This window comes from Arachis ipaensis, chromosome B8 (genome assembly GCF_059453495.1).
Source record: "Arachis ipaensis isolate K30076 ecotype BB chromosome B8, ASM5945349v1, whole genome shotgun sequence".
NCBI lineage: Eukaryota > Viridiplantae > Streptophyta > Magnoliopsida > Fabales > Fabaceae > Arachis > Arachis ipaensis.
In genome coordinates, this window is record NC_142443.1 from 69,995,748 (window position 1) to 70,018,953 (window position 23,206).

General features: G+C 33.5%; 1 protein-coding gene across 1 annotated transcript; it reads right to left on the bottom strand.

Moving 5' to 3' along the window:
* Positions 1 to 18,367: 18,367 nt before the first annotated feature.
* LOC107611186 (uncharacterized) lies at positions 18,368 to 21,846 on the bottom strand. The gene is made up of 6 exons (XM_016313141.3): positions 21,764 to 21,846; positions 21,031 to 21,128; positions 20,682 to 20,946; positions 19,972 to 20,168; positions 19,241 to 19,425; positions 18,368 to 18,844 (listed from the first exon to the last, which is right to left on the bottom strand). Exons 1-6 carry the CDS (start codon positions 21,779 to 21,781, stop codon positions 18,546 to 18,548), a joined length of 1,062 nt encoding a protein of 353 aa, XP_016168627.1. The 5' UTR covers positions 21,782 to 21,846; the 3' UTR covers positions 18,368 to 18,545.
* Positions 21,847 to 23,206: the final 1,360 nt, after the last annotated feature.

Genomic DNA, 23,206 nt, shown 5'->3' on the forward strand with positions numbered 1-23,206 from the left:
CAAAAATTAGAAGAGAGAGGAATTAGTTAGGAAGTTTTGAAAAAGAAAAGAGAGAAAACAAGTAACTAATTAAGAAAGATTTGAAAACAAGATAAGATAGAAGATTAAAAAAGATTTAATTTTGAAAATATTTGAAAAAGTCAACAAGATAAGATAAGAATTGAAAAGATTTGAAAAAGATTTAATTTTAAAATTTAAAAGAAGATAAGATAGAAAAGATTTTAAATTAAAGATAAGATAAGTTAGGTAAGAAAGATAAGATAAGGAAGTTAAGAAAAGATAAGTTTTTAAAATGAAAAAGATTTGAAATTAAAATCAAAAAGTTAGTTTCTAATTTAAAAAGATTTGAAGTTTAAATTTTAAAAGAAAGATAAGATAAGAAAGAATCAAATTTTAAAAGAAAACATTTTAAAAGAAGTTGAAGAAGATAAGATTTGAAATTTGATTTTAAAATTTTAAATTTTAAATTTTGAAATTGAATTTTAAAATTTGAAATAAGATAAGATAAGATTTTTGAAAAATTGAATTTTAATTTTTTGAATTTTGAATTTGAAACAAGATAAGATAAAGATTTGAAAAAGATATAATTTTTGAAAAGATTTGATTTTTGAAAATTAAAACTGAGACAAGATAATGATTTTAAAATTAAAATTTGAATTTTTGGCTGTAATTTTCGAAAATTGCAATTAAAGATAAGAAAAGATATTTTATTTTTTTGATTTTTGAATTTAATTAAGAAAGAGAAAAATAATAAAAAGACACCAAACTTAAAATTTTTAGATCTAAGACACCTAGTATTTGAAAATTAGAAGGAAAAACACAAAGAGACACCAAACTTAAAAAATTTTAAGATCAAAACAAGAAGGAAAACAAGAACACTTTGAAGATCAAGAAGAACACCAAGAACAAAACTCTAAGAATCCAAAGAAAACAAGAACATACAAAGGAAACCAAACTTAAAATTTTTGAAAACCAAACACACAATTTTCAAAAATTTAAAGAAAAGACACAAGAAGACACCAAAATTAAAGATTGACACAAGATTCAAACAAAAGACTCTATTTTTTAAAATTTTTAGAAAAAGACTCAAAGAAATTCGAAAATTCAACAAGAACAAAAACAAAAGATTCAAACCAAAAACAAAGATTAAATAAAGAAAAGAAAAGGTTTTGAAAAAAAAAATTTTGAAAATTTTTTTGATTTTTCGAAAAAAAGAAAAAGAAAATAAAATAAAAGACTCTAACAAAATTAAAGATAATATCTAATCTAAGCAGCAAGATAATCCGTCAGTTGTCCAAACTCGAACAATCCTCGGCAACGACGCCAAAAACTTGGTGCGCACGTATCCCCACACTTCGTACACTGAACCAGCAACTGTACTGGGTCGTCCAAGTAATACCTAAGTGAGTCAGGGTCGATCCCACGATGATTGTGGGTTGAAGCAAGCTATGGTTATCTTGTAGATCTTAGTCAGGCGGATAAGAGAAGTAGGTATGGTTTTTAAATGCATAAAAGGAAATAAATAGAACGTTACTCCGAAGTCATGTAAACTGTTATAAGAAGATGGTTAAGGCTTGAAGATGCTTTGTTCTTCTGGATAACTCTGGTTTTGCTGTCTTCTTCAACTGTGAATGATTTCTTCTATGGCAGGCTATATGTGATCAATGCCGGTTGAGAGGTCGCCAATGCTCCTCCAGATCTAAACCCCAGGGTGAGTGTGGATCCATTCTGATTGAGGGTGAAACTCCTGCAGTCCATTCTCCTTAATGATCCTACTCAAAACGCCACAGATAAGGTTAAATCTTCCGGATCAGATATTGCTATGCCTTTGGGTTCTAGCCTCTACCACAAAGACTCTAATCTCCCTAAACCTCGGCTGAACTGATGTTTCGAGAAGTCTCCAATGAAGTCGTGGATTAGCCGTCTAAGAGATGTATAATCAAGATAGTGGTTCATCATTGTCTGGCAAAAGACGCACTCTGTACCCATGTAGAATGAGATAACCTTGTTCCAGTTCAACGTACTCATAATGATGAAGAACGAAGATACATCTTAGAATCAAGAATCAAACACGGATTGAAAAGAAACAGTAATACTTTTATTGATCCATAAAATACAGTAGAGCTCCTCCCATCAACCTAGGAGGTAATGATAGAAGATACAATATGAAAAATGTGTAAAGTGTCTAAGAGCCCTGAATAGTGTAAAAATTCTCAAATAAATACTAGACTAATAACTAAGGATTACATAAGAATGGTAAAACAGTCTTTAAGTGACAAAATCCACTTCTCGGGCCCACTTGGTGAGTGTTTGGGCTGAGCTTTGATGAGATCTACATGCTAGGAGGCCTCTAGGGCATTGAATGCTGGCTATGGGCATTGGACGCTGGTCTCTTATCCTTTGGGAACTGGATGTCAGAATAGGGTAGGATGCTGGCGTTGGATGCCAGTTTTGGGCCTTTAATTCTGAAGCAAAGTATAGAATATTATATATTGATGGAAAGCTCTGGATGTTAGCTTTCCATAGCCGTTGAGAACGCCCCATTTGGATTTTTGTAGTTCCAGAAAAGGTCTTTCGAATGCAAAGAGGTCAGATCCTGACAACATCTATAGCACTTTCTCTGTCTCTGAATTAGACTTTTGCTCCAGCTCCTCAATTTTAGCTAGAAAATACCTGAAGTTGCATAAAAACACAAAAACTCAAAGTAGAATCCAAAAATGTGAATTTTTCACTAAAACCTATAAAAACTTAATAAAACTTAAACAAAACATACTAAAAACTGTATGAAAATGATGGCAAAAATCGTATAAAATATCCGCTCATCAACAAGCCACCATGACAAGGAGCTCACGAAATGTCCAACTTAAAGACTTTAACTAAAAGTGCTAGGTGAGAGACAACCCACCATTGTATGATCTTCCTTTTTTATAGTTTTATTTTATTTTATTTATGTGCTTATCTTTCTTTCATTACATGTGTTTGATACATTTCAATTATACATCTGTCCCTCTGTTTCTGAAAAAAAAAAATAAAGAATGATTGTCACGCGTATGCATGACCGACACGCATGCATCAATGCCCCAATTTTAGCTCTCCGATACAAAAACTAGAGAGTTGCGCTGGAACTGTGCAGGTAGGGTGCTAGAGGCACAATCCAACCCAACGTATGCCTCGCTGACGTGTACGCGTCATATTGCTTTTTGGCCAGCCACGCGTAGGCGTGGACGACGCGCACGCGTCGTATCTTAGTGTAGCTATGCCTAGTACAAAAACCAGAGAGTTGTGATGGAATGCTGCCAGAATCGTGCGTCTAGCACAAAAAACTTATCAGGCTCACGCGTCACTTTTCATTTTGGGCCACCCACGCTTATGCGAAGACGATGCTCACGCGTCATTTGCATTTTTCTGTTTTCACGCGCACGCGTGACTCATGCGCGCGCATCGCATGCACGACTTCAGTAGCCCCGTGTCTTTTCCTTCCTTCTTCTTTCTTCTTTCCTTTCTTCTTCCTTTTCTTCTTCCTTTCTTACTTTCTTCTTCTCCCACTTTTAAAATTTTCACTTCTCATTTTTCTTATCTTTCTTTTCTTTTGTTCATTACATTTGCATACTTTCATTCATTGCATTTTAACTTTGTGCTTATTCTTATTTTCTTTTCTACGTTTGCTATCTTTCCATTGGTGTTCAATATTCTTACTCAACTGTTGAATATTGCTTGCATTATCTTGGTGCGTCTTGACTTGTTCCCTCTGTTTACATTGTTTTCTCACTTACATGTTGTAGCTACCATGTAGTTGAGAACTCCACTCTTATTTGGCATTAGCCCACCTATATTTTATTTGTTTTGATATCTTTGTTTGTGGGCTATTCTTCTTCCTTTTTCTCTCTTTTCAGGTTGGCCACCAAGAGGGGAACGAAAAAGCTTCTAAATGGGCAAACAATCTTTGAAGAAGCTCATCAGTTGTAGCAACCTTAATCCACTGTGCTCATCTTTGCATGCACTGAGGATGGTGCAATCTTTAAGTGTGGGGAGGTCGAGACCGACTTCCGTGGGTAACAATTTCTTTTTTCCAACACCAATTTTTAATTTTCTTTGTTAGTTAATTGTTGCATTGTATGATAGATTGCATGTGTAGTTAATTGTTTGTATTTATGTACTACTTGGTTGAAGTGATGAATTCCTTTTCAAGAAACTATTTTAGAAATTCACTAATTTGATAAAAAAAAAATTTTGTGTTGAAATTGCTTGAAGAAATTTATTTTTGGAACATGGTTTTAGAGCTCGAACACACAAGCCTGGTGAGCTTTTTGAACCTATTTGATTGGTTGCATCTTATCAACCAATATTTTGTTTCGGTGTGTGTTGTTCTCTCTAAAATTGTGATCTTTGTCTTGCTTGATTCTATATTTTCATTGTTTGATGTATGCATGCACTTATGTGATTGAGGCATTATTTCACTAAACCTCACATATCCATATGGCCTTAACCTTTCATTATCCTTTGCAAACCAATGTTGAGCCTATTTTACCCTTTTGTTCTCTATTTTAGCACATCATTAACTCTAAGCGGAAAATAATGAATGTCCTTAATTTGAATCCTTGGTTAGCTTAGACTAGTGAGAGTATTCATGATTTAAGTGTGGGAAAATTGGGTTTGGAAACATTTGGTTTGAGAATTGAGTATTGTATAGTTCTAGTGAAAATGTGAAAAAAAGATAGTTCAGCACATATTCATGTATTCAATACCTTAATCATATGCATAGATCTCTCATATATATGTTATCCACCACATATGAAAACCAAAAAGAAAAGAAAAACAAAAAGAAAAAAGAAAAAAAAGAAAGCAATAAAAGGGGACAAAATGTCCCAAAATAAATGGTAGTAGCAATGCATATGTACTGTACTCAAATTTGGGATGCATGAATATGTGGAAAACATAGTTAATGGGTAGTTAGATTTTGTATTTTGATTACATGGATTATCTTAGGTTAGGTGGGAAGTTTAGGTTAATCAAGGATTCGAATTTTAGTCCACTTAACCAAATACATTCTTACCTTGATCCTAACCCCATTACAACCCTTAAAAGACCTCTTGATATGTGTATTCGTGCATTAAATTTTTGTTGATTGGTAGAATAAGAGCAAGCTTTAGAAAGCAAGATTAGTAGAGAACCGAGAGAATCGACCCTTAAACACTAGAGTGATTAGAGTGCATATACTTCCGGTGAGGGTTCGATGCTCGATTCTTTGTTTCCGGCTTTCACGAGCTTTCTTCTTGCAAGTCTACTTGTACTTTATTTTGAGATTTGAATTAGTAGAATCCAGTTCATATTTTTCTTGAAAGATTTATTTACTTTTAACCAAGTAGGTAGAAATATTTAGCATGTAGTTGCATTCATATAGATAGGTTGCATTTAATAAATCTTACCATTCCTCTGCACCCCCTTTATAGCTTCTCTTGAGCTTAGCATGAGGACATGCTAATGTTTAAGTGTGGGGAGATTGATAAACCACTATTTTAGGGTTTATGTTATATTGAATTGAGTGGATTTTATCAACTATTCTCACACTTATTCAGGTAAATTACATGGTTTTGTAAATCCTTCCTAATTTTGTGCTATGATTGAAAACATGCTTCTTAGGCCTTAAAATTGCTAATTTTGAATCCTCTCTTATTACTATTCGATGCCGTGATGTGTGTGTTAAGTGATTTCAGGTTTTATAGGGCAGGAATGGCTTAGAGGATGGAAAGGAAGCATGTAAAAGTGGAAGGAACACAAGAATTTGGAGATTTGAGAAGCTGGCCTCGACGCGTACGCATGGATGATGCGTACGCGTGACCGGTTGGTACACGAAATTGTGATTCACACTTTTTATAACTCCGCACAACTAACCAGCAAGTGCACTGGGTCGTCCAAGTAATACCTTACGTGAGTAAGGGTCGATCCCACGGAGATTGTCGACTTGAAGCAAGCTATGGTCATCTTGTAAATCTTAGTCAAGCAGATTCAAATGGTTATGAGGTTTTGATAATTAAAAGATAAATAAAACATAAAATAAAATAAAGATACTTATGTAATTCATTAGTGGGAATTTCAGATAAGCGTTTGGAAATGCTTTGTTGCTTCTGAGCCTCTACTTCCCTGTTGTCTTCTTCCAATCATGCGTGCTCCCTTCCATGGCAAGCTGTATGATCGTCTCGGATGAAAAATACCAGGTACGGCCTCTGCACGGCTAATCAACTTTCGGATTTCTCGTCTCGGATGAAAAATACCAGGTACAACTACCGCACGGCTAATCATCTGTCGGTTCTCACTAGGTCGGAATAGGATCTCTCTTTCCTTTTGCACACTGTCACTGCGCCCAACATTCGTAAGTTTGAAGCTCGTCACAGTCTTCCCTTCCCAGATCCTACTCGGAATACCACAGACAAGGTTTAGACTTTCCGGATCTCAGGAATGCTGCCAATTAGTTCTAGCCTATACCACGAAGGTTCTAATGTCACGGATTCGGATGCTCTATTGTCAGGAGAGGCAATGCAAATCATGGATTAGAGACCTAAGAGAATACACTCCGGCTGTCGTCCAATGACTACGTTGAACATCATGTAGACCGCTTGTGGTTGTCAGGCACGCGGATCTTGGCTAAGTGAGTAACGAAGATAGTGGGTGATTGTCACGGGTCACCCCTTCATTCTGACTTAACTGAATTAAGTACGAGAGTATATCTTGGAGAAGAAGTAAGCGTGAATTAAAAGAAAAACAATAGTACTTGCATTAATTCATGAAGAACAGCAGAGCTCCACACCTTAATCTATGACGTGTAGAAACTCCACCGTAGAAAATACATAAGAGAAAAGATGTCTAGGCATGGCCGTGAGGCCAGCCTCTCAATGTAACATAAAAGTGAAATGGGGGTTCCAACCATACAAGTCTCTGAATACAATAGTAAAAAGTGCTATTTATACTAAACTAGTTACTAGGGATTATAGAAAATAAGTAACTAAGTATAGATAGTGCAGAAATCCATTTTCGGGGCCCACCTGATGTGTGCTTGGGCTGAGCATTGAGCTTTACATGTATATAGTCCATTTCTAGAGTTAAACGCCAACTTGCATGCCAGTTTGGGCGTTTAACTCCAGTTTTGGGGCCAGTTCTAGCGTTTTACTCCAGAAAATGGTCTCTAGCTGGCGTTTAGACGCCAGTTTGGGCCATCAAATCTTGAACAAAGTATGAACTATTATATATTTCTGGAAAGCCCAAGATGTCTACTTTCCAACGCAATTGAGAGCTCACCAATTGGGCTTCTGTAGCTCCAGAAAATCCACTTCGAGTACAGGAGGATCAGAACCCAACAGCATCTGCAGTCCTTTCTCAACCTCTGAATCAGATTTTTGCTCAGGTCTCTCAATTTCAGCCAGAAAATAGCTGAAATTATAGAAAAACACACAAACTCGCAGTAAAGTCCAGAAATGTGATTTTTGCATAAAAACTAATAAAAATATAATAAAAAGTAACTAAAACATACTAAAAACTATGTAAAAACAATGCCAAAAGGGGTATAAATTATCCGCTCATCACAACACCAAACTATTGTTGCTTGTCTCCAAGAAACTAAGAACCAAATTGGATAAAAAGAAGAGAATATACAATAAATTCCAAATTTATCAATGAAGATTAGTTTTAATTAGATGAGCGGGACTAGTAGCTTTTTGCTTCTGAACAGTTTTGGCATCTCACTTTATCCTTTGAAGTTCAGAATGATTGGCATCCATAGGAACTCAGAATTCAGATAGTGTTATTGATTCTCTTAGTTCAGTATGTTGATTCTTGAACACAGCTACTTTATGAGTCTTGGCCATGACCCTAAGCATTTTGTTTTCCAGTATTACCATCGGATACATAAATACCACAGACACATAACTGGGTGAACCTTTTCAGATTGTGACTCAGCTTTGCTAGAGTCCCCAGTTAGAGGTGCCCAGAGATCTTAAGCACACTCTTTTTGCATTGGACCATGACTTTAACCGCTCAGTCTCAAGCTTTTCACTTGACACCTTCACGCCACAAGCACATGGTTAGGGACAGCTTGATTTCGCCGCTTAGGCCAGGATTTTATTCCTTTGGGCCCTCCTATCCATTAATGCTCAAAGCCTTTGATTCTTTTTACCCTTTCCTTTTGGTTTAAAGGGTTATTGGCTTTTTCTGCTTGCTTTTTTTCTTTCTCTTTCTCTTTCTTTATTTTTCGCCTTTTTTTTTTTCGCAAGCTTTGTTTTTCACTGCTTTTTCTTGCTTCAAGAATCAATTTTGTAATTTTTTCAGATTATCAATAAAATTTCTCTTTTTTCATTATTCTTTCAAGAGCCAACAATTTTAACATTCATAAACTTCACTATAAAAAATATGCACTGTTCAAGCATTCATTCAGAAAACAGAAAGTATTGCCACCACATCAAAATAATTAAGCTAATTTTAAGATAGAATTCGAAATTCATGTACTTCTCTTTCTTTTTCAGAAAACATTTTTCATTTAAGAAATTTGAAGGATTCATAGGACATTCATAGCTTTAAGACATAGACACTAAACACTACTGATCATGTAATAAAGACACAAACATAGACAAAACATAAAGCATAGAAACCAAAAAACTAAAAAATAAGAACAAGAAAATTAAAGAACGGGTCCACCTTAGTGACGGCGGCTAGTTCTTCCTCTTGATGATCCTATGGAGTGCTTAAGCTCCTCAATATCTCTTCCTTGCCTTTTGTTGCTCCTCTCTCATGGCTCTTTAGTCCTCTTTGATTTCATGAAGGATAATGGAGTGCTTTTGTTGAAGTCCATGAGTGGGCTCTCTTATTTGCTCCATCCTCTTTCTAGTGATGGGCTTTTGAGATGACTTTTTCCATCTCCCATGACTCAGAGTTAAAAGCAATTGCCTTCCCTTTCCTCTTCCTAGAGGTTTCTCCGGCCTTAGGTGCCATTAATAATTATGGAAAAACAAAAAGCAGAGCTTTTTTCACACCAAACTTAAAAGGTTTGCTCGTCCTCGAGCAAAATAAGATAGAAGGGAGTAGAAGAAGAATGATGCAATTAATTCTAAAAACTTATTACTGTATGCAAGAAAAATTAAAGAAAGTTGAAAAGGATTTGAAAAGATATGTAAGTTTTGAAAACGTTTTGGAAGGAATTGAAAAGAATTGAAAAAAAAAAGAATTAAAAAGAATTGGAAAGATTATTAATATTTGAAAATAGAAATTGAAAGATGAACGTTTAAAATATGTTTGATGCAAAAAATTATGAATTAAAACATGAAAAATTGAAAAAAAATCGAATTGAAAACAAAATTACCTCCCTTGTGTCATCCTGGCGTTAAACGCCCAGAATGCTATCCATTCTGGCGTTTAACGCCCACTTGTCTGCCTCTTTGGGCGTTTAACGCCCAGCCAGATACCCTGGCTGGCGTTAAATGCCAGGAATCTTTCTTTACTGGGCGTTTTTCTGAATGCCCAGAATGCTGCCTGCATGGGCGTTAAACACCCATTCTGCTATCCTTACTGGCGTTTAAACGCCAGTAAGCCTGTCCTCCAGGGTGCGCTGTTTTTGATGCTGTTTTTGAATTCACTTTAATTCTGCAGCTATTTTTATGACTCCACATGATCATCAACCTAAAGAAAACATAACATGGCAATGGAAAACAAATGTCTATAAATATAATTAAATAACATTGGGTTGCCTCCCAATAAGCGGTTCTTTAATGTCAATAGCTTGACAGTGAGCTCTTAGAGAGCTTCACAGAGACTCAAAGCTTAATAATGGCCTCCCAACTCCAAACTTAGAAGTTGAGTGTGGGGGCTCTGTTTGACTCTGTATTGAGAGAAGCTTTTCATGCTTTCTCTCCATGGTTACAGAAGAAGATCCTTAAGCCTTAAACACAAGGTAGTCCTCATTCAATTGAAGGACTAACTCTCCTCTGTCCACATCAATCACAGCCCTTGCTGTGGCTACGAAGGGTCTTCCAAGGATAATGGATTCATCCTCATCCTTCCCAGTGTCTATGATTATGAAGTCAGTAGGGATGTACAGGCCTTCAACCTTCACTAAGACATCCTCTACAAGTCCATAAGCCTGATCCCAGATCACACAGATCCCTAGTTTCTCCATTAGAAAGAGTGACATGAGCTTTATTCCTGATCCCAGATCACACAGAGCCTTCTCAAAGGTCATGGTGTCTATGGTGCAAGGTATTAAGAAACTTCCGGGATCCGGTTTCTACTGAGGTAAATTCAGTTAAACCAAGGCATTCAGTTCATTAATGAGCAATGAAGGTTCATCCTCCCAAGTCTCATTACCAAATAACTTGGCATTCAGCTTCATGATTGCTCCTAGATACTGAGCTACTTGCTCTTCAACAATATCTTCATCTTCTTCAGAGGAAGAAGACTCATCAGAGCTCATGAATGGTAACAGTAAGTTCAGTGGAATCTCTATGGTCTCTGTATGAGCCTCAGATTCCTTTGGTTCCTCAATAGGGAACTCCTTAGTTGTTAGTGGACGTCCAGCAAGGTCTTCCTCATTGGAAATCACTACCTCTTCCTCCTCTATAGGTTCGGCCATGTTGGTTATATTTATGGCCTTGCACTCTCTTTTGGGATTCTCTTTTGTATTGCTTGGGAGAGTACTAGGAGGAGTTTCAGTAACTTTTTTACTCAGCTGACCCACTTGTGCCTCCAAATTTCTGATGGAGGACCTTGTTTCAGTCATGAAACTGAGAGTGGTCTTAGATAGATTAGAGATTATGGTTGCTAAGTCAGAGAGGCTCTGCTTAGACTTCTCTGTCTGTTGCTCAGAAGATGATGGAAAAGGCTTGTTATTGCCAAACCTATTTCTCCCACCATTATTATTATTATTGAAGCCTTGTTGAGGCTTCTGTTGATCCTTCCATGAGAGATTAGGATGATTCCTCCATGAAGGATTATAGGTGTTTCCATAGGATTCTCCCATGTAATTCACCTCTTCTATTCCAAGATTCTCAAGGTCATAAGCTTCTTCTTTAGAGGAGGTTTCTTTAGTACTGCTGGATGCAGCTTGTATTCCAGTCAGATTTTGAGAAATCATATTGACTTTTTGAGTTAATATTTTATTCTGAGCCAATATGGAATTCAGAGTATCAATCTCAAGAACTTCTTTCTTCTGAGTCATCCCATTATTCACAGGATTTCTTTCAGAAGTATACATGAACTGGTTATTTGCAACCATTTCAATGAGTTCCTGGGCTTCTGCAGGGGTTTTCTTCAGATGAAGAGATCCACCAGCAGAGTGGTCTAATGACATCTTGGACAATTCAGACAGACCATCATAGAATATACATAAGATGCTCCATTCTGAAAGCATGTTAGAAGGACACCTTCTGATCAATTGCTTGTACCTTTTCCAAGCTTCATAGAGGGATTCACCTTCCTTCTATCTGAAGGTTTGGACTTTCACTCTAAGCTTGCTCATCTTTTGATGTGGAAAGAATTTGGCCAAGAAAGCATTGACCAACTTTTTCTAAGAGTTCAGGCTTTCTTTAGGTTGTGAGTCCAACCATATCCTAGCTCTGTCTCTTACAGTAAAGGGAAAAAGCATAAGTCTGTAGACCTCAGGATCAACCCCATTGGTCTTTACAATGTCACAGATTTGCAAGAATTCAGCTAAGAATTGATGAGGATCTTCCAATGGAAGTCCATGAAACTTACAATTCTACTGCATTAGAGAAACTAATTGAGGTTTAAGCTCAAAGTTGTTTGCTTCAATTGCAGGAATTGAGATGCTTCTTCCATAGAAATCGGAAGTTGGTGCAGTAAAGTCACCAAGCATCTTCCTTGCATCTCCACCATTGTTATTTGGTTCGGCTGCCATGTCTACTTCTTTTTCAAAAATTTATGTAAAGTCATCTCCGGAGTGTTGTGCTTTAGCTTCTCTTAGCTTCCTCTTCAGAGTCCTTTCAGGTTTAGGATCAGCTTCAACAAGAATGTTCTTATCCTTGTTCCTGCTCATATGAAAAAGAAGAGAACAAAGAGAGAAGATAAATCCTCTATGTCACAGTATAGAGATTCCTTTATGTGAGTAGAATAATGGAAGAATAGAAGAATGAGGTAAAGAGAGAATAAGAGGAATTCGAACACAGAGAGAGGGAGAGGGTTCGAATCATGAGTAGAAGAGAAGTGTTAGTAAATAAATAAAATAAATAGAAAGAGATGAGAGAGAGAGTATTTGAATTTTAAAAAGAGGGAGAAGAAAAATATTTTTATTTTTATTTAATTAATTAAGTTAGAATTTGAAATTAAAAAGAAATAAAATAAAAGTAGAATTTAAAACAATTAGTTAATTAAAAAGAATTTTGAAAAAGTGGTTAGTGATTTTCGAAAATTAGAAGTGGAAAAGTAATTAGGTGGTTAAAAAAATAAGAAATAGTAAACTTTTTTTTTTAAATTAAAACAAACAAGTCAAGTAGTTAATTGAAAAAGATTGGAAATTAAATTTTGAAAAGATAAGAAGTTAGAAAAAGATTTTGAAATTAATTTTGAAAAAGATATGATTGAAATTTATTTTGAAAAAGATTTGAAAAAGAAATTAAAAAGATTTGATTTTTAAAATTAAAGTTGATGACTTGACTAACAAGAAATTAAAAGATATGATTCTAGAATTTAAAGATTGAACCTTTCTTAACAGGAAAGTAACAAACTTGAAATTTTTGAATCAAAACATTAATTGTTAGTAAAGTTTTCGAAAATATGAAATAAAATTGAGAAAAAGATTTTGAAAATTTATTTAAGAAATTCGAAATTATTAAGAAAAATGAAAAGATTTGAATTTTTTTGAAAAAGATTTGAGAAGATAAAGTTTTTAAATTGAAATTTTGACTTGACTAACAAGAAACAACTAAATTTTTAAAAATTTTTGACTAAGTCAACCCAAAATTTCAAAATTTATGAGTAAAATAAGGGAAAGATATTATTTTTTATTCTTTTGAATTAATGAAGAAAGAGAAAAAACAACAAAATGACACAAGACATAAGAATTTAAGATCAAAACAAATAATGCATGCAAGAACACTTTGAATGTTAAGATGAATACCAAAAACACTTTGAAGATCATGATGAACATCAAGAACATATTTTTGAAAATTTTTAAGAAAAGAAAGACATGCAAGACACCAAACTTAAATATTTTTAATGTTTAGACACTATGAATTTGAAAATGCATATGAAAAATAACAAAAAACACCGAACAAGAAAAATTAAAGATCAAACAAGGAAAATCATCAAGAACAACTTGAAGATCAAGAAAGAACATATGATGAATTTTCAAAAATTCAAGAAAAATTAAAAACATGCAATTGACACCAAACTTAAAACTTGACACAAAATTTTTTTGGTTTTTTTTATTTTATTAAAATTTTGCATATTTTTTGAAATTATTTTGGAAAAAGAAAATAAAGAAATTCAAAATTTTTAGTAAGAATTCCAGGATTCGTGCAATGTTAGTCTAAAACTTCGGTCCAAAAGAATTAGACATGGCCAAATGGCCAGCCAAGCTTTAGCATAACAATTACAGACATGTTCTTTCTACAATAGAAAGTGAAAACCTCGGTCCAAAAGATTAGACATGGCTTAACAGCCAGCCAGGCTTCAACATATCTCATGAAACTCTAGAATATTTTTTTTCTGAATTTTTCGGAAACTAAATTTTATTTTGAAGAACTTTTTTTTTGAATTTTTCGGAAACTAAATTTTTTTTTGAAGATAAAAATAAAAAGCGTAAACATAAAATAAAATTACCTAATCTAAGCAATAAGATGAACCGTCAGTTGTCCAAACTCGAACAATCCCCGGCAATGGCGCCAAAAACTTGGTGCACGAAATTGTGATTCACACTTTTCACAACTCCGCACAACTAACCAGCAAGTGCAATGGGTCGTCCAAGTAATACCTTACGTGAGTAAGGGTCGATCCCACGGAGATTGTCGGCTTGAAGCAAGCTATGGTCATCTTGTAAATCTTAGTCAGGCGGATTCAAATGGTTATGAGGTTTTGATAATTAAAAGATAAATAAAACATAAAATAAAATAAAGATACTTATGTAATTCATTGGTGGGAATTTCAGATAAGTGTTTGGAGATGCTTTGTTGCTTCTGAGCCTCTGCTTCCCTGTTGTCTTCTTCCAATCATGCGTGCTCCCTTCCATGGCAAGCTGTATGATCCTCTCAGATGAAAAATACCAGGTACGGCCTCTGCACAACTAATCAACTGTCGGATTTCTCGTCTCGGATGAAAAATACCAGGTACAGCTACCGCACGGCTAATCATCTGTCGGTTCTCACTAGCGTCGGAATAGGATCTCTTTCTCCTTTTGCACACTGTCACTGCACCCAACATTCGCAAGTTTGAAGCTCGTCATAGTCATCCCTTCCCAGATCCTACTCGAAATACCACAGACAAGGTTTAGACTTTCCGGATCTCAGGAATGCTGACAATTGGTTCTAGCCTATACCACGAAGGTTCTAATATCACGGATTCGGATGCTCTGTTGTCAGGAGAGGCGATGCAAATCGTGGATTAGAGACCCAAGAGAATATACTCCGGCTGTCGTCCAATGACTACGTTGAACATCATGTAGACCGCTTGTGGTTGTTAGGCACGCGGATCTTAGCTAAGCGAGTAACGAAGATAGTGGGTGATTGTCACGGGTCACCCCTTCATTCTGACTTAACTGAATTAAGTACGAGAGTATATCTTGGAGAAGAAGTAAGCGTGAATTGAAAGAAAAACAATAGTACTTGCATTAATTCATGAAGAACAACAGAGCTCCACACCTTAATCTATGAGGTGTAGAAACTCCACCGTAAAAAATACATAAGAGAAAAGAGGTCTAGGCATGGCCGTGAGGCCAGCCTCTCAATGTAACATAAAAGTGAAAAGGGGGTTCCAACCATACAAGTCTCCGAATACAATAGTAAAAAGTGCTATTTATACTAAACTAGTTACTAGGGATTACAGAAAATAAGTAACTAATTGCAGATAGTGCAGAAATCCACTTCCGGGGCCTACTTGGTGTTTGCTTGGGCTAAGCGTTGAGCTTTACACGTGGATAGGCCTTTTCTAGAGTTAAACGCCAGCTTGGATGCCCGTTTGGGCGTTTAACTCCAGTTCTGGTGCCAGTTCTGGCGTTTTATGCCAGAAAAGGGTCTCTGGCTGGCGTTTAAACGCCAGTTTGGGCCATCAAATCTCGGGCAAAGTATGGACTATTATACATTTCTGGAAAGCCTAAGATGTATACTTTTGAACACAATTGAGAGCGCTCTAATTGGGCTTCTATAGCTCCAGAAAATTCACTTCAAGTGCAGGAGGGTCAGAATCCAACAGCATCTGCAGTCCTTTCTCAACCTTTGAATAAGATTTTTGCTTAAGTCCCTTAATTTCAGCCAGAAAATACCTAAAATTATAGAAAAACACACAAACTCACAGTAAAGTCCAGAAATGTGATTTTTGCATAAAAACTAATAAAAATATAATAAAAAGTAACCAAAACATACTAAAAACTATGTAAAATAATGCCAAAAAGGATATAAATTATCCGCTCATCACCGGTGAAGCAGACAAATGACTCGCACGCGTGGAAGACGCATACGCGTGGGAAGTTCAATATCCAGCGACGCATACGCTTGACTGACGTGTACGCATGACGAACATCACATGCTGTAATTAACAGAAAACGCTGGGGGCAATTTTTGGGCTGCTTTAGACCTAGTTTTAGTCTCGAAAATACAGATTAGAGGCTAGGGAGTGAAGCAGAATGAGAGAATTAATCATTCATTCATTCAAAATTTAGGTTTTTAGATGCAGAATTTTAAAGAGAGAGGCTCTTTCCTCTCTTTAGGTTTAGGATTTCTTCTTTCAATTTTTCCTTAGGTTTAGATTTCAGTCTTATTTTAATTTAGTTTTCTCTTGCTTTTATTTGTTCTAACACTTTAGTTATCTACTTCTCTTATTAATTCCTTTATTTTTCCATTTAGTTTATGAATTCTTGTGTTACTTTCAATTTTCTTTTTAATGCAAGTTTATGTTTCATGTTTCTTATTGTTCAATTGCTTTGTTATTGTTATTTCTTTGCTTTGGTTAATCTTAGAATTTTCTATGTCTTGTCAATTTTCTATGTTTTTATTTTATGCCTTCCAAGTGTTTGATAAAATGTTTGGATGGATTTTAATTTAGATTTTTATGTTCTTAACTTGGATTGATTAATTAGAGACTTTTGAGTTATCAAAATTCTTTTGTTGATTGGTGATTGAAAGTTACTAGTTGGCTTGAGCCTCACTAAATCTAGTCTTTGATTAGGACTTGTGAACTTAATTCGATTTTGCTCGCTTGACTTTCCTTCATTTGTTAGAGGATAACTAAGTGAAAGCAATTTACATTTACCATCACAATTGACGATGATAATAAGGATAGGACTTCTAATTCTCTTTCCTTACTAAGAGCTTTCTTAGTTATTAGTTTATTTTCTTGTCATTTTACTTTCTTGTTTCTTATTACAAAACCCAAAAATATCCTTTTCCATAGCTAATAATAAACTACACTTCCCTGCAATTCCTTTGAGAGACGACCCGAGGTTTAAATACTTCGGTTAATTTTATTGGATTTGGTTAAGTGACAAATAATTTAAACATTGACCGAGGATAATTTGTTGGTTTAGAACCATACTTGCAACGCGACATTTTTGTAAAATTCTTTACCGACAATTTTCCTCGGTCAACTCTATACCAAAATTGATTTTGATAAAATAAATATTGTTTGGATAATATTAGTTAAAATCACTTTTAGATAAATAATTACTTAAAAGGATATGACATTAAATTATAATGTTAGTTTTTTATACATGTTTATTTTTTTTATACTTTTTTAAATGTTTTTTATATAGTATATTTTTAGTATTCTTAGTATTCTTTTTTAGTACGCTATAATTTTTAACTATTATTATTATTTATGGTTAATTTTTTTGTTTAATTTATTTTACCTAATGTGATCAATAAATTCTATTATAAAAAGATAATAATAAATATAATACATAAAAATCACAATTATAAAAATATACAATGTCAAATAAAAAATTAATAAAAATATAAATAATAAATAATAGAAAAAAATAGCTCATATAATAAAGAGAAATAATAAGAATTCTATAAATAATACAATAACATATATAAAGGATAAAGTTGGTAAAAGAAAAATAAATATTGAATGTAGTGGCTTAAAGCCTGTTTTTACAATGCAAAAGTTAGAAATTATTGCTTCTTATAAACGTGATTTTGTGAACAAAATCACTTCTGCGTTTATAGAGAAGAAAATTAACTAAACCAAAAATTGAAACTTTTAAGAAGCTGTAACGTGCTTTTTCCCTTCTAACGTGTTTGCCATTCTGTTGTCAAACACACCCTGGATCTTTTGAGTACCAAATTAATAGCTAACCCTAAAATAATATCTTAACTCTTACAAAATATACCAATTTTTTCATAAGTTGCAAATAACCCAGCGTTTGATTTAATCATTTTATGCAAATATTTGAAAAAAAGTATTTAAAAGGTATAAAAAATAAAACTAGTGTAAAATTTAATTTATAACCAATGTAAAAAAAATAGATAAAAAATTTACTCAACTTAAAATTAACAATTTCAGAAAAAAAGAAAGATCAGACTCAATAAAAATCATGTTTAAATATGATGTTTAGAGCTATTTTAAACTTTGTCAATCGGATTAGAAAGTTAAAACGTTATTTGTTTTCAGATTCATTTTGTTAAAAACTTTTTTAAGGTTTAAAATATTAGGTTATTCTTTAAGAAAAACCGGAGCATTAAAATTTATTTTTGTTGTTAGTATTAGCATTTGTCATAAGATAAATCAGATAATAAGCTTCATATTATATATTGGCTAAATTCTAGCTTCGTATTATATATTGGCCAATTCTAAGATGCTCATTTTCTTTTTCTTGATTCACTAACTATTAACTACCCCAAACTTCAAATGATGCCAAAGTATGCTCTTGTCACGAATTTAAAGGAATTTAGCTAGTTACCTTAATTTATTTATTTAAAGGAAATTCGTATTGCTTTTCTAGTCCTTTTTTTCTCTTCCTAATAATGCTTGTCAATTGTCGCATAAAATCCAAATATGGTGAAAGAAAGCAAAAGTTTTAACGTTTAAAAGGAACAACTTAGAAAAAAGTCATACATGATACCCACAACTCCACAAGCCAAGTATGAGTACAACACTGTGTTACTAACAAAAAGTAAGTTTCATATACATTTGATTAAGTTGTGGCATGCAAGAATATGAAGTGAAATCCTGAGTTGTTCATTTGACCTGTATTTTTAAAAGAAGAAAAAAAGAAAAGAAAATACAAGAAGTCATATGCATCATCTTCCCAAGCATAAATACAAAACTGGGAAAAATGTGCACGTAAAACTGTTACATTGGGAGGGAGAAAATATGCACTTTTAAATGAACAACAATTACTTCGATTTCATCTTGGACCTCTTTACACGTTTAGAGGCTAGAAACTCAGCATCATTCCTAACAAAACTCCACCAAAGGTAAGCGAAAGGAACAGTCGAGGCCAACGACAGAGCATGAGCATCTATAAGTCCTTGATACGGTGGAAAATCGAATGCTTGCAAGAGTAGTGAAACAACGCTGCCGAAAATAACTAACAAGACCTTCCATCGTGACGGATGTTGATTGATAACACCCCAAATTGTCCAGACTGTAAGCTGCATTACAATCAATACTTGACAAATAGTCTCATTCCATCCTGTTTAGTTAGAGTAATGAGAATGTCACAACATAAACAACACAAATAGGGAGAGGGTGGGGGAGTTGAAATGAAAGCTATAGCTGCATTTGGATTCTGTTTCTGAGACAAAAATATAAAAATCATTAGAAACATAAACTCATTTGGTTGTTGAGATAAAAATAGAAAAGTATTTTTTTTTTCTATCCAAGAAACATAAAATTGTATTTTTCGTGGTTACCAAAGTGGGAACAAAAAATATTTGTTTCTATCTTTGTCATTTTGTCTTTGTATTTCTTAGTTAGAGACAGAATCCAAACATAGCATATAAGTATATATAAATGCACCAGATTATAACTCAATATCGAATCATATAACATAAAATTGTTTTAAAGGGATAATTTAGGGAAGACATACCAAAGTCTAGCATAAAACAGTTGTACAATATGTGAGTGGTCACAAAAGATGTCAATGGAGCAGAAATCATAACTCTATTAGCCTCATTGCTTATATTTAAGGTTCTTAATATGGCCAAAATAAGGGAGAATCCAACAAGAGCCACAGTAGATGAGTGGTCCAACTTTTCTGTTAACTCCATATCTCTGTTTTTCAATGAGGCACACAAATAATTTAATTAGTTTAGAATAAAAAAGGGAAAAATGTATTGGCAGCAGCATATAGTAATTGTTGGAAAACATTTAACAAATATATTACTATGTTTAATATATAATATAAATTTAGTAGATAGGATTATTGGAAGGAGGTTTTCAAGAGTAATACAAGCATCATAATAACTTGGATTAAACTAATTTTTATGTGAATAACTAAAACTAGTAAAGTAAAATTTGAGGCACACAAAGTGAATGTGACAATTTAAGAGCAATGATGTACCATTTACTTATGAAATAATTATCTTTAATTTGATTAGCTCATATAAAAAATGAGATAATCCTAGGGACAAATACCAATCAAACATTCTTAGCATAAAGAAAGAAGATCAGAACTGGTTATAAGTTGCCAGGAAGTCTTTACCATTAAATTCAGGTGTACAGTTCACATTGTACCTAATAATAAGTAAATCAAACTAACTTCCAAGACAAGTTATACATAATATAGTTACAACTTTTCAAACTAAATCTTCGACTCACCGACTGTGACGAACGGCACACCAAAAGAAGGCATTCACCGATAAGAATCCATAGACATGCCACAAACCAGCATACCCATAATGTGCTTTCTTGCCAACTTTTAGAGGCAACTTATTCTTTAGAAGTGAGATGAATGATATCCAACCATGAAAATGCATTGCAAGATTGAGAGCAAGTAAAGCCACAGATGCAGGCTCCTGAGTAAAATACACCCTGGATTTGTTAACAAAAAGTTCTAATATTACTAGACACTAACTCCAATTGAAAATATAGGTTTCATGTGGATTTTGTAGAATAAATGGACAAAAGTACACATAAAAGAGTTTAAGATAGGTAAAACTACATACCAAAGTTCGTAATATCAACTACACCCAAAATATTGCTTTTGATAGATAAAAGTACGATTTAGACTTTACAAACCCACAAATGACATGACACTTTTGACCATAAAAAAATAATCTTTATACTTTGATATTTATGAACTTTTGTGTGTACTTTTGTTCATTTCATTTTTTCATGTGTACTTTTATCTATTATACGATTTCGTATATCAGATAAAAAAACATAACAGAAATAGCATTTAAAGGCTGTCTTTGAGGACAGAGACAAATATTTTTTGTTCTCGTTTTTAAGAAATATGGAAAATAAAATAATTTTGTCTTAGAAATAGAAAACTACACAACCAAGTGAATTTTTCTTTATTAACAAACCTGAATCCCATATATACACTTGTAAGGCCATTTGCCATTATATTTTATAGGATCATGATGATCAAGTAATGCTCTTTTCTCCTCTCTATCAATCATGCAATGGTACTGACAATTGTTTTTGCAACTCCCTTTTTTCCATTGCACAATAAGCTTTTCTATCAAGTTTCTTGAATGATTAAGAGGGACTCCGTTTAAAGAAATTGTACACTCTGGAAAGCATTTTCCTCCTACACACCCTGTCTCCCCACATTCTGTCACACAACTCCTGATATTCAATTCAAACCAAAGACATAAATTCACGTAATAATGCCTCATAATTTGTTTTTACATAAAGATTAGAGTTATGTACCTATAATTCGGATCAGCATCTCCAGCACTTGCGTTTAATACTGGAATGAATGACGAAAGAACCAAAAGGAAAGCAGCAACATAACAACAATCTACCATCTGGTTTCATAATATTTGCAACCCAAGATCCTAATATATCAGCAAAAAAATGCAAATTCTACCAAAGTTGGTAAAATTCTCATGTCACATACAATGCTATATCATGCATATGGGCATAATCAAAGTCATATGAATATTGTTTTTTATCAAAGGAAACAAAACAATCATACCAATCACAATTTAGAGAAATGTTTCAGGTTTTTCAAATTAGACTAAATTCATATTCTTATCTTGTTTGCTTTTTGAGAAACTTTCGAACTTGTTCGTTTTGTTCTTTTATAAAACCAAAAAAATTGATGTCAGCATAACAAATAAAAAATTGAAAACACCCTAAAAGTGAAACCATCTAAATCAATGTATTTGAATTAAAAAGGACAATGCTATCCGTATTTTCTTTTTTAAGTGTATTATATGAATTTCTTCTTATGTTGGATTGTATCACATTCAACTTCGTTCCTCTATTGAATTATTTAGAATCTTTCACTTTTCCTGTAAAATAAAAATAAAAAAATGCTCCTCTATTTCTTCCATAATTGATTATAAGAAAATACCATGTGAAATAATCAAAAGAATTTGACAAGAAGACAAAGCAAACAAAGAGAACGATAAAGCGAAAGAGGGAGGGGGTATTTCACCTTTGTGGTGGCGAACATTGGATGCAGCAAAAAAGTTTTTAGTAGTAGAAATATATTGAAGAGGTAGAAAGAATTATAAAAAAAATGGCGAAAACTAAGGGGAAAATATGCTTTGTTTATTTCCCAGGTGGGGATTTAATTTGCAAATAAAGCCTTCTTTTCATTTCTAATATTTTAGGCATGTTATCTTTTGTTTCATAATTCTATTATTGTACGTACTATATTATTAGCCTTGTAATATGGTGTTTCATAATTTCATATATGAATGACCACGTATATTGGTAGACTAATACGGGCTTTAGGATGTGGCCTTGCTATTTACCCGGATAAAAAGAATTCAGTACAACGTTTGTGGCAGAAAGTATTAGATATCAAGAAATACTTGAAGTGTTAGTAGGTCTCAATTTTTAAGTGAGTCTTAATTTAGTTTCTAAAATTTTAATTATCTTTATTTAGTTTTAAACTTTGCTAACATGATTTGTGTTGGTTTTTAAAACAATTTTTGATGTATAGATTTTAATAAAATGCTAATATGAACAGCCAAATGCTATATTAGATTCTATAAAATGATATCATTTTAGTTTTGATATTCAAATAGTTTAAAAAATGACATTACAAGAGGTGTTCGTTAAAAATTTTTCTCACAAAATAAGTAATACGGTGTTGTTTTTGGATTTTTTGAGCACTAAAATCAACACTACTTCATTTTACAAGTTCTAACGTGACATCTCACTATCCATGTTAGTACTATATTAACGTTTGTGTTCCAAAAAATGTCTCAAGGACTAATGTGAGTCACATTTATAAAGTTTAAGGACTAAATAAAGATAATTGATGTAACGATTTAGTTTTCGAAAAGACGAACTTTTTCCTGAAGAAATGGAGTTTTTTGGAAGTTCAGTGAAGCAAGCACCTCCACTGCATCATCAAGCACCTCAATCTGCATATCATTGTATCATCAACAAGTAAGCACTTCTACTAAGCTAAGCTCATCGACTCCATTGCGAAAACCTAGTTTTTTAGCCACTTCGGCTAGGAATTTGAAAATTCTGATTTCCGTGGTTAGACTTAGTTTAACTAGCCGGATTCGAATCGCAAGAGAAAAAAATAATAATATAATATATTATAGTATTATTATTTTACCTGCTTAAGTATTATTATATTAATATTTGACCTACTTCAATTAAAACAAAAGATAAGTTTAATAATATAATAATTGGGCTTGTAACACCCTACCATACAGAGTCTTATGCTTAACTCATAAGACTGAGGTGGCAAGGTATTACGACCTTTAAAAATAAAATTTAGTACATATAGTATTGTGAAGAATGTGTATAACTAGGAGCCTTTGAAGAAAAGGGATAAAACAAAACCGTTAAATTGAAAAGCGCAACACTCCGATCGATAACGTAACGAAACACGTAAAGGGTAAACGCGAAAATA